At 37.4% G+C, this 17,532-nt stretch overlaps 1 protein-coding gene across 1 annotated transcript in view; it reads left to right on the top strand.

Moving 5' to 3' along the window:
* The window catches only part of Gtsf1 (gametocyte specific factor 1), a 31,985-nt gene that overhangs the window by 7,451 nt on the left and 7,002 nt on the right, over window positions 1–17,532 (top strand). The window contains exons 6-10 of the mRNA XM_048802454.1: window positions 5,937–6,016; window positions 8,074–8,118; window positions 16,271–16,397; window positions 16,833–16,916; window positions 17,383–17,446. Coding sequence (XP_048658411.1) covers window positions 5,937–6,016; window positions 8,074–8,118; window positions 16,271–16,397; window positions 16,833–16,916; window positions 17,383–17,446 — 400 coding nt within the window. The remainder of the gene's footprint in view (window positions 1–5,936; window positions 6,017–8,073; window positions 8,119–16,270; window positions 16,398–16,832; window positions 16,917–17,382; window positions 17,447–17,532) is intronic.

Raw genomic sequence — 17,532 nt, 5'->3', positions numbered from 1 at the left:
TTTTTTTTAGAGAGAGAATTTTTTTAATATTTATTTTTTAGTTTTCGGTGGACACAACATCTTTGTTTGTATGTGGTGCTGAGGACCGAACCCGGGCCGCAAGCATGCCAGGCGAGCGCGCTACCGCTTGAGCCACATCCCCAGTCCCAGATTCTTTCTTTATCATATTTCAAATATACAAAATCTTCCCCTAAATGGCCAGTCTTAATTAGGGTCACCATATAAATTTTCTTTTAAACCCAGAATGCTTTTTATTTTTATTTAATTTTTTATTTTTTTATTTTTTATGCTTTGGAGCATGAAAGAGCTCTACAAATATTTGTCCTGGGACAACCAGACAAACCAATTAGTCACCCCACTCTTAAGAGAGAAAACATCACTTAATAGGGAGTTGTGGCATTCAAAATATGGGTGCCATATACCTATTAAAACTTTTTAAGAAGTTTTGAGTCCTTGGGTGAAGGCACAACAGAAGCTAAAATATCATTTTTGGGCTTCTCATATAACAATCGGCTAAAGCTTTAAGAAAATCCAAATAAGAGCTGGACACAGTGTACATACCTATAATCCCAGCCACTGAAGAGGCTGAGGCAGGAGAATTGCAAGTTCAAGGCCAACCTGAGCAAAACAGGAGGGGAGTGTTAAGGATCTAGCTCAGTAGTAAAGCATCCAGGAGTTCAATCCCCAGTACCAGAATGAATTAATGAATGAATGAATAAACAAACTTATGGAGAGAAAAGTAAAGTTTAAAAGTAATTGCCTCAAAGCCTCTCTAGGTTCCCCCAAAGTCCTAAATATTCCCACACACTTCCATAACAGGTAGCTCTGTCTCCATGTAACCTTTTGTCATGTCTTATTATTATTGAATTATAAAATTTTTATGATACTTTTTTGTTATTGTTGGGCTGGGGATTGAACCCAGGGGACTCTAATTCTGAGCCACTGATATAGCCACCCCGCCAGGATAGACATGATCTTGACTATGTACTATGTGCCCACAAACAAAGTCACTGAATGTGAAGAATCTATATAGACATGATGAGGTACAAAGAGACTTGATACTCAGGCTAAATATTTTCTATCAGAATAAATCAACATTTTAAATATCTTGGTAACCAGTTTCTCTTTTCCAAAAAGTCCTATTAAGGCAAGTTATGTTCATGGAATAGTAATATGATTTTCCAGCTATAAAGTTTCTTCCCTAAAATCAAGTTTCAATGTTTTTCACTCGTCCATTCACACTGTGAACTGTGGGATGAAACATTGCAAAGGCCCATTACTCATGTCCTAGATATGTACCAAAACATATCCCATTGGTTCCACATCCTTCTCTCTCCTATGATTGATATAAACTTTATGGTCTTTTGTGTGCAGGCTTTCCATGCACCTATAGTATAAGGATAGAAAAAAATATTTCAGTCTCTTCTTTCCACATACTCTCTTACAAGATACGTGATATCTTACATTTACTGCAGCTCCAGATAAAATATACCTGTGTTCACAAGTCAAATAAGTGTCTACTGTATTTGCAACACTGTTTGAAGTATAATAGCATAGGGGAAATGGGGAATACTTGGTCACAACCTACAAGTATTCAGTTAGGAGATCAGTAAGTTCTAGAGATCTACTATTCAGCAATGTACTGTATGCCTGAATTTGCTGCATAGATTCCAAGTATTCTCACCACACCCAAAGAAAGGTAACTATGTTCCATGGTAGTTTTGTTAATTAGCTTGATTATGGGAATAATTGAATAAGGTGTATTTATATCAAAACACCATGTTGTACAATTAAATATAGAGAATTTATTTGTCATCGCACCTCAATTAAAAAAAAAAAAAAAGAACTACTATGAGGGAACAAGGTCTACTATGAGGGAACAACATCAACAACTACACTGTAAGGCAATTGTTCTCAAACTCTACTGGAAATCCAAACCCAGATTGAAGGGCATCTTGTTCCCCAGTTTCTGATTCAGTAGATCTGCCATAATATGCAAGAATTTTCATTCCCTCAAGTCCCCAAGTGATGCTGATATTGCTGGACTGTGAACCATACTTTGAGAACCACCAGCACAAGGCAAGGGGAGGGAGGAGGGTAGAAAGATGTTACAAAAAAAAAAAAAAAACAATGTAAGGACTCCCAAGTAGAGTTTAGAAGATAGTTTCAGAGAGAAAATGAACCTGTATTTAAATATTTGACGTTCCTTAAAATAACAGATCTGACAAAGAGCAGTATTGGAATTTTAGAACTATAATTTTCATCAGCTTCCACTACCTTTCCTGCTACTTTGCCTGAACAGTTATAACCAATCCAAACTTTTTATTTTCCTCTAAAGCAATATTTCCAAATCTATCCTCACCAATAACACCTATTACATCCCCACATAATCCCTTGTTTTCAAAGATTTTACAAATGTCTACTTGGAATTATACACTTAACTACCAATCAGAAATCATAATTAGATGAGAAAATCAAGACTTAGTTGATAAAATTCAAGCCAGAAACAAAGAAATAGAATAATTTAGTCTTGAGGGGGCGGTTATACTGAGGATTGAACCCAAGGCCTCACACGTGCTAGGGAGGTACTCTACCACTGACCTAAAACCCCATCCCTTTTTTAAGTTTTATTTTGAATTAGGGTCTTGAAACGTTGCTAAGGTTGACCTAAAAATGTATAATCCTCCTGCTTCAGTCTCCCAAGTAGCTGGGATTACAGGTATATGCCACCATACCTGGATAATATTTCAGTTTTCTGATGAGCAAAAGTTGATTTTTTTGGGGGGGGGGTACCTGGGATTGAACTCAGGGCACTTAATCACTGAGCCAAATCCCCAGCCCTTTTTTGTATTTTATTTAGAGACAGGGTCTCACTGAGTTGCTTAGTGCCTCACTGAGGCTGGCTTCGAACTCACAATCTTCCTGTCTCAGCCTCCTCTGGCTGCTGGAAAAGCTAATTTTTATGATTATTAACTCATATTAATTGTACAAATTAATGGGTTTCACTGTATGTATTTCCATGCATGCATATATCAAGCTTTGATCATGTTCCCTATCTTTTCCCCTCACTCCCTTTCTAGACCATAATAGTCTCTCTTCCATTTTCATGTCATCTTTTACAGTTTGTTGTTGTCGTTTAGTTTACACATACGAGAAACAACATACAATATTTGTCTTTCTGTATCTGGCTTATTGTGCTTAACATGATATCTTCCAGTTCCATCTATTTTCCTGCAAATGGCAGGATTTCATTCTTCTTTATAGTTGAATCATAATTCTCCACTGCATTTTTTTCTTTAGCCATTCATCAGTTGATGGATACCTATGTTGATAACATATCTTGGCTATTGTGAATAGTGTCACAACAAAAACAAGTATGCAAATATCTCTTTTGTACACTGATATCATTTCCTTAAGATATATATCCAGAAGTGGTATTGCTGGATCATGTGGTAATTCTCTTTTCAATTTTTTGAGGAACTGTCATAATGTTCCAAGTGTTTAAGTTTTATTAGGTTTCTGAAATAGTGAAAACTTCTGTAGACTCTCAAAGACTATTGGAATTCCTTCAGTCTTAAGAACTGGAAAAATTCTTCTCACAAAGACATTCAATGACCAAAATACAGATCTTCTCACTTATTAGCCCATAGACTTTATTTTTAAATTATAATTATTAATTTTAAAAATATATTATTTAGAGATAAATCTAGTATACACACAGGTAGAACCAACAAGAGTTAGATTCTATTTGGGGGGTATTAAGTCTTACTAGCTCCTAGAATGAAGCTTGTATAAGTTTCTTGGTCTCATTGTTTTTTTCCTTTCCAAGTATGATCAACCTGACTGAAGACCAGTATGAAAGAAAGCTCAGCAGGGATCTCAGATAAAGTAGAATGTTTCTATTGAAAAGGAATGTACAAAGCATTTAAAAGTAGAAAGAACAAATGTGTGGTGCATTTTTATATCAAAATCACCACCAAAAGACAGTTTGGCTCTTGTTTATAAATTCTTAAGCTTGTTCACTGGTGCTAAATGGGACATCTTTATCAGTTGTCACCCTGACAAGACATTACTGAACACAGTGAAGCCTGATTTTGGATTCAGGTTCAGGATCTATCCTCTCATGCCTTTAGCTCTTTCTGCTTCAGAAATTTCAATCTGCAGGTAACTGAATGAAAATAATTTATGGATTGTAGTAACATGGCAACAACTGCACCAAATTACTGCAATTTAAAGCCTGGAAAATCATATTTTGGTTCAAATCACTCTGGCCTGCTAATTATGGTTCAAAGACATCATGATAAATTCAGAGGTCTGGTGTTTCATTAAAATTATTTTAAACCATCCAAGTGCAGTTGTGCTTGACTATAATCCCAGCCACTCAGAAAGCTCAGGCAGGAGGATTGCATTTTGGAGGCCGGCCTAGGCAACTCAGCAAGACCCTGTCTCAAAATAAAAAAAATAAAAATAAAAAGGGCTGAGGTGGCATAGCCCTGGGTTCAATCCCCAGTACCACAAAATAAAAATATGTATATATTTTTAAACTATTTCCTAACAGTCTGAAACTGACTTGCCAAAACAGCAGCTCTTATAAAATGCTTTGTGCTAAGCTTGCAATGAAGCTTTCATTCTTAGCAATTATCTTTGAAAAAGCACTTTAACAGCTTGTTCCTCCTTCCTATGAATCATACAGGCCACCCAGGTGAAAGAAGAGCTTTTATAAATTCAAAACAGTGCCTAGGTCAGTGGTTCTCAGTCCTGGCAGCACATTAGAATCATCAGGGTAGGTTTTTAAAAATAACTATGGCTGGCTCTTTCTGATTAATTGGTAGGGAATGAGAATGGAACTTGGCATGGTATGTTTTAAGAGTTCCCCAGATGATTCTAATGTGCAGACATGATTAGGATCACCAGCCCACAACAAGAATGGCTTAACCCAGTCTTCCATCAACACCTATATCTTTTAAGAGTTTAATCTGAATTGAAGACTATGAAAAGCACATGCTCATCAACCTAAGGACTGCTAATTGGAGTGGGAAGGGACCTGATAATTTATGTTTACAAATTATTCATGTAAAAATAATATGTTCCACTCCAAGATCCTTTTCATTAAAGCTATAGTTTTTACTGTCAGAATAGGTCCTCTCAACTCATGTTTAGAATCTAACGCACTGAAATGTATCAGAAATACCAATAGTTTAGCACCCACACTGCATCTTACATTTTGGACAGTACAAAAACATTTTTTACAACTTGGTTTTTAAAAAATATATTACTAGCACTTGCCTAACATGTATATGCAAGATGCTAGGTTCAATTCTCTGTATGGGAGAGGAAAGAAAGAGAAAAAGGAAAAGAAAGAGAAAATTTTAAAAACTGCAGAACAAAGGCTCACAATATATTTGGTTTTTCATCAGGTTTTAACTTTCTGACCCACTTGTCCTCAGCAACCTAAAAATCCCTTTAACCCTCGAAACACATCCATTACCTACCTACCATTCTCTGATATTGTTGCCCTTTGAATTTTGAAATTCTACATCATGCACTAAGCAGACAAAAAAATTCCTGCCCTTGGTAATTGCCTGCTCTGCCTATGCCCTTTATAATTGCTCTTTCTTCCCCTCAAAACATTAATCATATATCTAAACACTTTCCACAAACAAGGTTTCCTTCCAAACAGCTTCCCACATCTACCCAGTCCCATTCCCTCAAAGGCCCAAGATGGCCGCCACAAAGACTAGGCAAGGAAGGTGGAGCTCCACCCACGCAGAACCACTATCGACCCGGAGGCCAGCGGAGGATGGGCCTAAGAAGGTGCTGAGGGTCGGAAAGAGTAGCAGCTGAGCCCTGGCGGAGAAGGGGCAAGGGTAGGAGACCCCATTGGCCCCGGCGCGCCAAGAACGCCAGTCACAGGAAGTGGGGGCCCCACGCCCTAGCGTCAGGGACCGGAAGTGGGCGTTACTGGGGCGTGGCTCTAGGACGAAGGCGGCGGTGGGGAGAGCACCTCTCGATTGAGGTAGGAAGGACATTCCCTCGCTGGTTTGGCTCCTCCAAACGCTCTACCTTTAAAGTACTGGGATAGCTCCCCCATCTAACACCTTCTCTTTCCCCTTTTCCGCTAGTAGCTTTCAGCCCTGGGACTCTGAACGCAGCTCTGTTGATTTTTCGGCTGGTTCCGCTCCATCGTCCACTCGAGGGCCTCCCTACCACCTTTTCCTCCCTTCTTTTAGGTTAATCTTCTTCCCCGCCTTCTCGTATTTAGTCCCACGGCTTAACCCTGTTCAGCTTTTGGTTTTGTGGTGGTGGTTGTTTTTTGAAGGAGGAAAAATTATTTTACTGAGGCCTCTGTGTTAGAAATTTGAACAGTAGCTTCCCTGTAGATCCAGTTCCCAGACTTAACTGCTTCACATAGTGTGTCTAATCCACCGCAGGTCTAGTGCTAAGGAGAAGGGAAAGAGTCACCTGTCAACAGTTGGATGTGGAAGATACTTAAAGGGACACAGCTGAATGGTGATGCTGTGAATTTCATTGCCCTTAGTCTTTTCTCTGGGAAGGAATAGATTGGCTTTCCACAAGTCATTGAATCTGGCATTCATCCCTCCTTTTTATTCTTTGAAATCAAGAAACAACTCTTGATTTATCCTCCCAAACCTTTTATTTTTAGTGAAAAGGTATGAAGTAACTGTATATAAGTAAAACGTGTCCAAAAAGGTCAGGATTTCTTAATCCAAACAGGAAAAATATTTTTAAGATAGTTTCACTAATGATTGTTATTAACAAGTGAGGCTCTGCCCCATCACTTGTATTTCCTAACCTGGGTTCTAATGTTGCTTATGTCATAGAATGAGGGGAAGGGGTGTGGAATTGTATGAGAGGCCAAAGGAGAGCTTGCCTAGAGACAACAGCTGTAAATGTAACCAATTTTCAGAAGTTTCCTATGGGGGTTCTTTTATATTAAAAAATAGTTTTTTTCTCATGAAGTTTATTTAATCACATGTTCAGTAGAAGAGAACTTTAGTAAATAAGGATCCAAACTACAAAACCATTTCTCTTAACCTTTTACATTTCTGTTAGGTTTGTTGTCTTATAACTGTATTAACTGTAACATAGACAGTTCTTAAGTCCTAATATTCAAAAGTTTTCCCTCAGTGAATAGAGGGAATGCTGTTAACTGGAGAGGCTTAAATCAACAACTTTTTTTTTTTTTTTTTTTTTTTTTTGGTACTGGGGATTGAACCCATGAGTGCTTAACCACTGAGCCACATCCCAAACCCTTTTTATATTTTATTTAGAAACAGGGTTTCACTAAGTTGCTGAGGCTGGCTTTAAATTTGCAATCTTCCTGCCTCAGCCTCCTGAGCTGCTGGGATTACAGATGTGGGCCAGCACGCCCAGCATAAGTCTTGTCATATTAGCACAGTAGTTTTGGGGGTGTAAAATTGAAGTAGCACTAAAAAGGGGGACTATCAGGGTGGCACTTCTAATTATGTTTAAGTCGTGAATATGGTAAATTAGAATGTCTCTGAGGGTTTGGATCAGTTAGGTGTTCACTGTCTGACATAGACATCCAGCATTCCCATATTCCAAAGAAGGGCAAGAGTAGTAGCCTTCCCATCCTGTAATTTTTAAGAATTTTGGAAGAGAGCTTTTAAAACTGTACCCTATCCAGAAGTTTAAGAGTAGTCTTATAGCCTCGATTCACCCCCTCTATTGTTAAATAACATCAAACCCAAATAGCAGGTGAATAGTGACAGGCTGGGTAACAGCACTTAAAATACACGGATATCTTGTCACCTTAATAGAGTTCATATTAGTAGTCATATTTGGTTTTTCTTAACTATTGGTGGACCCTAAAATTTATTCCAAGAATATTAATTGAGCAATAATGTTAAAATGTTTCAAAGGAGTAAAGAATGCTTTACAGAGGAAAAAATTGGGGGCAGGAGGGTATGCACTAAAGATTTTGTTTCCTGGATTTATGTAGCTTCAATTCCAGAAGTAACTCTACTTCTTAGGGTTACTTTTCGGTACATTTCATTTCTAATTCTTTGAACCTTGCTTTTTCCCCTGTAGCACTTGGATTCAGCTCCTTCGTTTTCAGCATGGAAGACACTTACAGTATGTACTTACTGTTGCTTTTAGAAAATAAGTTAAATCATTTACATGTAGTTTATGTCTTAACTAGGCTTTTATTGTGTTGTGAAAAATTCAAAGTTCTTCCTGAACTGCTGGTGTGGAAAGGTCTGTGTGGTAAATACAGAGAGGTGCCCAAAATTTAAATGAGGCACTTGAAACTTAATTACTTAAAAGATGTATAAGAAGTCATAGAGCTTTGAAAAGGCAGACACCTGTGTTGCCAGGTGCAGTGATGCAGGCCTATAATGCCAGTGACCTGAAAAGCTAAAGCAGGAGGAGTGAAAAGTTCAAGGCCAGCCCCAGCAACTTAATGAGACCTTATCTCAGAATAAAAAGTAAAAAGGGCTGGAGATGTAGCTCAGTGGTAGAGCACTTCCCAGCACTTCAAGGGAGAAAAAAGTCTGTGTTAAACTACTTTTTAATTTTTTGTTGTTTTTTGTTCTTTGGTACTAGGAATTGACCCTAAGTCCCAGCACGTGCTAAGCATGTATTCTATTATAAGTAGTATTTTTATTAAATTAGACTTATTAACTCAAAATGTGGGTTGCCTTTTTTATTTATGATACAGGGATAGTAACCTCTGTTTTTCTATTTTGAGAAGTAATATAGTATGCATAATACAATTGATGTGTGGGACTGGGGATATAGCTCAGTTGGTAGAATGCTTGCCTTGCTTGCACAAGGCCCGGGTTCGATCCACAGCTCAAAAAAAAAAATTGATGTGCATTGAGTTTTTTTTAATATTTATTTTTTAGTTGTAGGTGAACACAATACCTTTATTTCATTTTTTAATGTGATGCTGAGGTTTGAACCCAGTGCCTCATGTGTGCTAGGTCAGCACTCTACCACTGAGCCACAACCCCAGCCTGCGTTTGAGTTTTTAAGATAAAAAAATCCTGGGAAGGAGTCTTATGTCTATCTCTATATCTATCTCTCTCTCTCTCTCTCTCTCTCTCTCTCTTAAACCCAGGGGTGCTCTGCCACTGAGCTACACCCTCAGCTATTTTTTTCATTTTGAGACAGTTCCTCACTAAATTGCCAAAGCTGTCCTGGAACTTGCCGTCCTCTTACCTTAACCTCCCAAGTTGCTGGGAGTACAGGCAGGTGCCACCATGCCCAGTTTAGTAAAGACTATTTCTTTGTAGTTTCTATATTTTGGTAATAAAAATCTCCATTGGACTTCTTTATTTACTTAGTGGTACCGGGGATTGAATATGGGGGCTCTCTTACAAGGTGAACAGCTCTCCCACTAAGCACATTCCCTGCCCTTTTATTTTATTCTGAGACAGGATCTTACTAAATTGCTCAGGATGGCCTCAAACTTTCATCCTTCTTCCTCAGCCTCCCAGGTAGAAAGCATTAGTCATGTACCACTGCACCCAGCAAAAATGTGCATTTCTGAGAAGTTTTCAGGTGATGCTGATGCTGCTGATCTGAGGACTACACTTTGAAAATCATTGATCTAGAAGGCTGATTCTTTTTGATTTTCTTTAGGATTCTCCCCACCTTCTTTATTTTTCTTAAAATGTTTTTACTTAAAATGTAATATTTATGGGGCTTGTCCACACACATAAGCAAAGTGAAATTTGTGTGTGGTATATGTATTTACTCTTGGGTGCTTTCTACTCAACATATTAAGTTATAAAGCAACCTCTCCCTTTTTGGTCTCTGAGTTCTTCCTTTTTTATGCATAATTTTTTTAACAAAAAAAATTCATCTATGAACTTGTTGGAAATATAAAATCTCAGGTCCCATCCCAGACCTACTGAATCAGAATCTACATGTTAACACAGTTCTTAAGTGATTTAACACCTGGGAATGTTGCTAAAGTTTGAGAAATGCTGCATCAGAAATGCTGACCTCTTTCCCAAATTTACCTGAAACATTTATCTTAATCTGATAGAGTCCCGAAGATCTTCAGGTTCTATTCTTGGATTATACCTCAGTGATACTTTTGTCATGCCTAATTTCATATTCCCATGAAGTTTCCTCAATTTCTCACCATGAGTTCTAAACCTTAATTAATTTTGAGTAACAGCTGAGTCTCTGCTTTGGGGGGGGAAGCTTGTCAACAGGACCCACTTTGTTTTCCAAAGCAAGTTATATTTTTGGGAAGCCAGAAAAAATTGTTGCAGAGTAGTTTAATAGTATTTGTTAAGAACTTTAAATGTACATTCACTTCAGTTCAGCACTCTTAGGTATCTGCCCAAAGAAATATTCATAAAATGCACAAAGAAGCATATGCTAGATTATTAATCATAGTATTGTATATAGTAGTAAAAAACTGGAAACTTAAATGCCCAGTAAGGGAACTGATTAAGAATCTAGTATATTCATATGAAGCAATGAAATGGTCCTTATATGTACTGACACAGGAATAGCTCCAAGAAACATTAAGTAAAAAGAATAGAAAAGCTAATCTCAGAAGATACAGGAAATCCTGTCACATGCTATAACTTGGATGAACCTTATGAGTATTATGCTAAATGACATAAGCCAGTCAAAGAAAGGCAAACACTGTATGATTTCAATTATGTATCTAAAGTAGACTCATTTTTAAAAATTAGAATGATTCTAATGGCTTGGGAGAGTAGAAAATGGAGAGTTGATATTTAATGGACAGTTTCAGTTTTGCCAGATGATAAAAGTTTTGGAGGTTGGTTGCATAACAGTGTGAATATACTTAATACTGCTGAAGAATATGCGTTAAAATTATTTAAATGGGGTATGGGAGATGTGGCTCAGTGTAGAGTGCTTGCCTAGCATGTATGAAGCTCTGGGTTTGATCCCCAGCACTAAAAAAATATATATATATATAAAAGTGGTAAATTTTATACTTTATCACAGTTGTAATTGTTTTAATTAAAAATACATTTAAATCTAGAAAATCAGATTAGAAATGACTGCAATTACTCAAAACCAAGAAGTAAAGCATTATGGTAGGAAGCTCTCATTATCTGACATATGCCACTGTATAGTCAGTATGATGTGTATGAATCATAAGGTACGTCCAGTCTGTCAGTTGCTGACATGGCCTAACATTTACTAGTGATGAAACAGATTAAATGAAGGGAAACTAATAAGAATTTCATCTGTAAATGCTTTCTGGGTGTCTTAAAGCTTCAAAATTTGAGAAGATTGCTGGTCAAGAAGAGCCTGGTTGGCATAATAAGCTTGCCTGTCCTCTAAGACTTTTTCTTCCTATTCATTCTGTCCTTCAAGTCACCTTTCTGGCTCATTTGCATCACCATCATGGTTAGCAATTTATTCCATGTTTACCACTCTTCCAGTGAAACTGTCTGTTTCAATTCCCTATTGGCTCCTGATTTTCATTGCAGTCTCCTGGTTTATAAGCTTCTTATCACCTGTGAATTGTTTATCTTATTTTACTTTTATCATTATCTTCAGGGGTGGCAAGAGGGTTGCCTCTTGTCCTCAGAATGTGCTTAACCATTTAATTTCCCTTCCTTAGCCATGCTTGTTAATATTTGGGGCTCATCCTGGGCATCTTGTATACCATAAAGGCAGGACAGGAGAGATGTTGACATTTTGGGGGTTTTGTTTGTTTTTGATTCTGAGGATTAAACCCAGGGGCATTTACACTGAGCTGTATCCCCAGTTCTTTTTATTTTTAATTTTGAGACAGGTTCTCATTAAGCTGCTGAGGGTCTTGCTAAATTGCTAAAGCTGACTTGGGATCCTATCTCAGCCTACCAAGTCACTGGGATTATAAGTATGCTGAAGACAGTTTTAAAGGTAGATATGTTAGAAGCTTTCTTTCATAGAGCAGTTCTATATCTCTACAATTGTCTTAGCCTCAGGTGGTTCTGTTTTTTTGGAGATCGTCTATTTGTTATCTGGCCAATTGGGCAGTCACTAGATTATTCTTTTGTATTCTTTCTCATCCATGTTCCAAAATATATAAAGTAAAATCACCAGTCTGATAAAGGAATGGTTTCATTTGAGAGGCAACTAAAGTAACCAACACCAGGAAGTACTTATGGGGAAAATTAAAAGAATGCACATGCCTGTAACCCCAGTTCTCCAGAGGCCAAGGCAGGAGGATTACAAGTTCAAGGCCAGCACAGGAATCTTAGTGAGACCTGTCTCAACATAAAAAAGGTTTAAGAGGGAGTCTGGGAATGTAGCTCAGTGGTAGAGTGCTTGTCTAGCATGTACAAGGATTTAGGATCAAAAAAAAAAAAAAAAGGTAAATTAAAGTAGACAGATGGGGAAAAAAAAACCTATCCACTAATATTTTTCAGGTTTACATAGAGCAGTGCTTACTAACTTTGTTCATGGGATACTACAATGTTAATGTAGGGAATTAACCAGCCCCAACCATTTGGATTGGTGAATGGTGGGATTTGCAAGTGCAAATTATATTATATTGGCACATGAGCAATCCATTCCAACTTTAGCACACTGGTTGGGAAATTCTGGTTGGACTGACTAAAGAATAGAAATGATCCTTAATTAGCACTTTTAGGAAAAGAAAAGAGGGATGTATCTCAGTGGTACAGTGTTTGCCTGGTGTGCATAAGGCCCTGGGTTCAATCCCCAGTTCTGAAAGAAAAAGAACAGGAAAAGATGATTTAATTTTTTTTTTTTTTATTTTTTTTTTTTTGGCGGGGGTGGCTACTAAGGATTGGACCCAGGGGCACTTTACTGAGCGATATCCCCAACCCTTTTTATTTTTTAGTTTGAAGCAGGGTCTTGCCAAGTTCCTGAGGGTGTCCTTAAATTGCCAAATCTGGCCTCAAACTTGCTGTCCTGCCTCAGCCTTTGGTGTTGCTAATATTACAGACATGTGACACTGTACCCGCTTAACTTCTTTTTTTTTTTTTTTTTTGTAGTAAAGATAACCAGCATTGAAAACAATATTCAATCAAATATGAGCTGAGACCTTATACCCTACAATTGCTGGTTCCACTGGACTTATCCAGTAATGGGGGAGGGCTTGGGTCTTGCACCACATCTTCCTCCTCAAGACTCCACCTTCAGCCTCCTGCATCTACAGGGTCCCATTTCCTTGGTCCCCCACATTTTTGACTCCCCTTACAGGTTCATCGGAGGCAAACCCGTCTGAAACCTTTTCTTTAGATGAAACAGAGAGACATCAAGGTTGGGCTTTCCTTGTGCCTCCTTTTCTTTACTCCCTGCCCTGGCTGAAGTCAGTTTCATTTTCCTTCCCCTCCATCTCCCTTTTTGCTCCTCCTCACTCTTCTTCCATGACCCCAAATTCTTCCTTCTTAGCCACTTCCAGCCCAGAGAAAGCCCAAGTCCCGGGAAAACACTATGAGGTGAGGGAGACTACTAGAGAAATCCTGTCCCCTCAAGCAACTTTGGTGTTTTTCAAAGGATACAGTCATGGAGTTAAACCGTTTCTGCAGTCCCTTTATTAATAGTCTTACTCAGCCAGTCCGACAGACAGAGGCAGTGATGGGGAGGCTTATGGAGGGGCATCTACTCTTGTCACTCCTTCCTGGGAAGTCTGGCTTCCATAAGTAAGAGACACTGAACTCAGCACTGTAGCAGTCAGGGAGAGGATATATTATGGAAAAGGCTGTCCCCTGTCACACCGCCTTTAGAAAGTTATTAACCTTGAGAGAAAAAATGGATGGGGAATGGGAGAGGGGGAAAAAAGTAGAAAAAAAAGACTTAATGATACCAAAATTTTCTCAAAGTTACATTTTCATCTTTGTTTAGGCACCCTTTTTTTAAATTGAAAGTTTTATTTTATTTTGTTGCAGTACTGGGGATTGAACCCAGGAGCGCTGCACCGCTGAGCTATATTCCTACTAAGAGAAACATTTTTTTTAAAGGATGTTAAGTCTGAACTGTATGCAGTTTGGATTAAATACTAAAATTTTTTCCAAACATAAATGCCTGCATAATTTTGGTCTCTGTATCTGACATTTGCATTCTAACAACCCTGTCAAAGTGCCTATTAATATAGCATTAAAGTAGTTTATATCAGCTAAGTAAATAAAAGAGTGACTAGAGAGAAAAATCCTAAATTTTCTTTTTAAAAAAGATGATGAAACTTGAAGAAACATCTGTTTTTAGGAATAGTATTTTCTTGGGCTAGTCTCTAGCTATTCAACTGCTCTAAAATTTCTAAACAAAATTGGAAAGAAGTGATTATAGCATTTGATTCGTATCAAGATGATGAATACATCAAATTTATAAGATTCATTGCTAGCAAAAATTAGTGTTTCTTTTGTTTAAAAAGGATATGAAAATTCCAGAGATGCTTTGTCACTAGTTAGGGGGAAGAAAAAAAAAACAAGTAAAAAATTATGCACCCCAAGAAATAAACAAACTCCTTTCTATAAATGCTGGTGTTTAACACAGAGGTAGAGTCCCAAAACAATTCTGGCATTTGATTAAAACATTTATGCTAAAACTATTTGCTGCTTACAAAAGCTTGGCCTTTTAAAATANTTCAAGTTTCATCATCTTTTTTAAAAAGAAAATTTAGGATTTTTCTCTCTAGTCACTCTTTTATTTACTTAGCTGATATAAACTACTTTAATGCTATATTAATAGGCACTTTGACAGGGTTGTTAGAATGCAAATGTCAGATACAGAGACCAAAATTATGCAGGCATTTATGTTTGGAAAAAATTTTAGTATTTAATCCAAACTGCATACAGTTCAGACTTAACATCCTTTAAAAAAAATGTTTCTCTTAGCTAAAAATATAGCTCGGTAGTAGAGTGTGACTAGGATGCTTAAAAGCACTGGGTTTGATTCCCACCACCAAAAAAGAGGGGGAAAAAGTGTTTATTTTATTTTTATTATCTCTAAAATAAAATGCCTTTTTTTGATCATTGCTCTACCATATTTTTAATCTGTAGAGCAAGGATCCCTTAAAGTTAAACGTGAACAATATGGATTAGCATTTGCTACTATAATTCCACCACCACACACACCCACACCCAGGCTCTCAGATATTTCTCAAGGATAAAGATTGGGAAGGGGAGCCAAGTGGTATAAAGATACTGTTATAATTGCTGTCTTTTAATGTCCTTAATCTTTAGCCACAAAACCTTTGCATTGAATTTCTGATATCTCTTATGAAATTGATGGAGATTTCTTCCCTCAAAAGTTTCTTAGAATGTTTTTCAACCTTTTCCCTGCTTTACATTATTTTTACTTTGAGTTTTATTAGTGACATATTTTTTCCTTTTCCTAATAAATAAATTTCTTAATTGCTGGAATATTTGCCATAGGATTTGAATGACATTAAACCCTTTATTTAGGTTTAAGGCAAGAAACTTGGTTAGCAAAGTAGTCTCTGTCATTTGGGTTTTTCTTTTGTGAAATAGCCAAAATAAAGGTTAAATTGTTCAAAGCCTCATTTCAGGCATCATTGCTTTAAATAAGTGTCTCTATGTTAATCTGAAAAATCATTGGTTTGTCTCTTCTGCAGCTCTCTTACAACAGCTATTTTCTAGCACTTATTGGACTGCAATAGCAGGGCACTACTGCATTGCAGACTGAGTTTCAGTGTTACTATTCATCCTGAATGTCAGCTTGCAAAGACATCCAGAGAGTGGTACCATTACAACTACACTAACTGAATCTTGCAACTTTCAGAAACAGAGAAAAAGATATGGTTCAAATTTACTATGTAGCTCTATGTTAGCCACTTGAATTCCAGTATCTGTATTGTCAGTCTACAATCTTAACAAGCTTATCTTTTCATTTTGATATAATGACTATATGATCTATGCGAATGATAAATAATTCCCTCTTAATTTTCTACTCTGGCTGGACGTGGTGGCTCACGCCTGTAATCCCAGCAGCTCGGGAGGCTGAGGCAGGAGGATTGAGAGTTCAAAGCCAGCCTCAGCAAAAGCAAGACACTAAGTAACTCAGTGAGACCCTGTCTCTAAATAAAATACAAAAAAAAGGGCTGGGGATGTGGCTCAGTGGTTGAGTGCCCCTGAGTTCAATCCCCAGTACCCCCCCGAAAAAAATTAATTTTCTATTCTGAGTTTGGCTACTATAGTTAAACTGTAAGTTTATTGAGGAATTTTAAGGGAGCCATTTATAGAATTAAGCTACTCCCCTTAGACTTTAAGATTTCCAAAGAACTGACAAATCCCTCAATTTGGTTCCACAGAATCATCCTGATGTCGCAAACAAATTGGCTACTTGTCCCTTCAATGCTCGCCACCAGGTTCCTCGGGCTGAAATCAGTCATCATATCTCAAGTTGTGATGACAAGAGTTGTATTGAGCAGGATGTGGGTAAGCCTGACTAGCTAAATTATTTCAGTACTAGAGGTTAGCCCCTGAAGATCTGTATTATGCTACATTGTCAGCTTAATTTTTTTCTGTCTTCATTTTAAAAGAAAAATATTTTTCTGCCTTTGAGATTTTTATCTTAGAGTAGCAATAGATTGTCAGTTTCTGATGTGTCATACTCCTTTCTCTTCCGAATAGTCTGATTCACTTTACTAATGAACCATCTAAAAATAAAATCCTTTTGTTGTCTTAAATATGGTAAATATCTTTGTTTCTGCTTCTCTTTCTTGTCTTCTGTCAGCAAAGAGATAAGACCCCTTTTTAGTTTTTATACTATCCATTTTTTAGAAACAAAGACCCATTAGGCTCCCCTACAACCTTTAAATATGATAACTTGGCACTGTCCCCTTCTTATGTCAGATCTCTCTTGTCTTGCAGTTAACCAAACCCGGAACCTTGGACAAGAGACTCTGACTGAGAGCACATGGCAGTGCCCTCCTTGTGATGAAGACTGGGATAAAGGTAAAGTGCCTCTACATCTTTCTCTTCACCATGTCTAAATCCCAAGTCATTTGCTTAAGACAGAAGGAAGATTTTCCCTTTTTATGAACATACCATGTTGTTCAGAATGCCTTATTATTTTTATTGGGCCCCAAAATGAGCACATTTGTATCCCTGTGCAGACAATGTAGAACAGCCTATCCCTCTTGATTGGAAAAAGCACTCCTTTACATCTGCTTTTTTCCATAAATTGTGTTGTACCATCTGTGTTTGATTGTTACTAGGCACGTTTATTATTATTTATGTTGCTTGTGTTTATATCCTTCAATTAAATTCCTGCTTCTGTGTCACTTCGGCAGTGTACTTGATCAATTTTTACTTGCATTTCCAAACTTAGGTGTATTATTTCCCATCTTACAAACACAACTAGCATGAACTGATATCTTCTCAAGTAGAACTACAGACTATGTTTTGCTTCCTTTGGCAGATTTGTGGGAACAGACTAGCACCCCATTTGTCTGGGGCACAGCCAACTTCTGTGGCAACAACAGGTAAATTAAATAGTCTCATTCCCAGAATTGCCTCCCCAAATCAGAATGTCCCATTACCAAAAAAAAAAAAAAAAAAAAAAAAAAAA

The sequence above is a fragment of the Marmota marmota genome, unplaced genomic scaffold, assembly GCF_001458135.2.
Source record: "Marmota marmota marmota unplaced genomic scaffold, marMar, whole genome shotgun sequence".
Classification (NCBI taxonomy): domain Eukaryota; kingdom Metazoa; phylum Chordata; class Mammalia; order Rodentia; family Sciuridae; genus Marmota; species Marmota marmota.
This window is presented reverse-complemented; position numbering and strand designations above follow the sequence as displayed.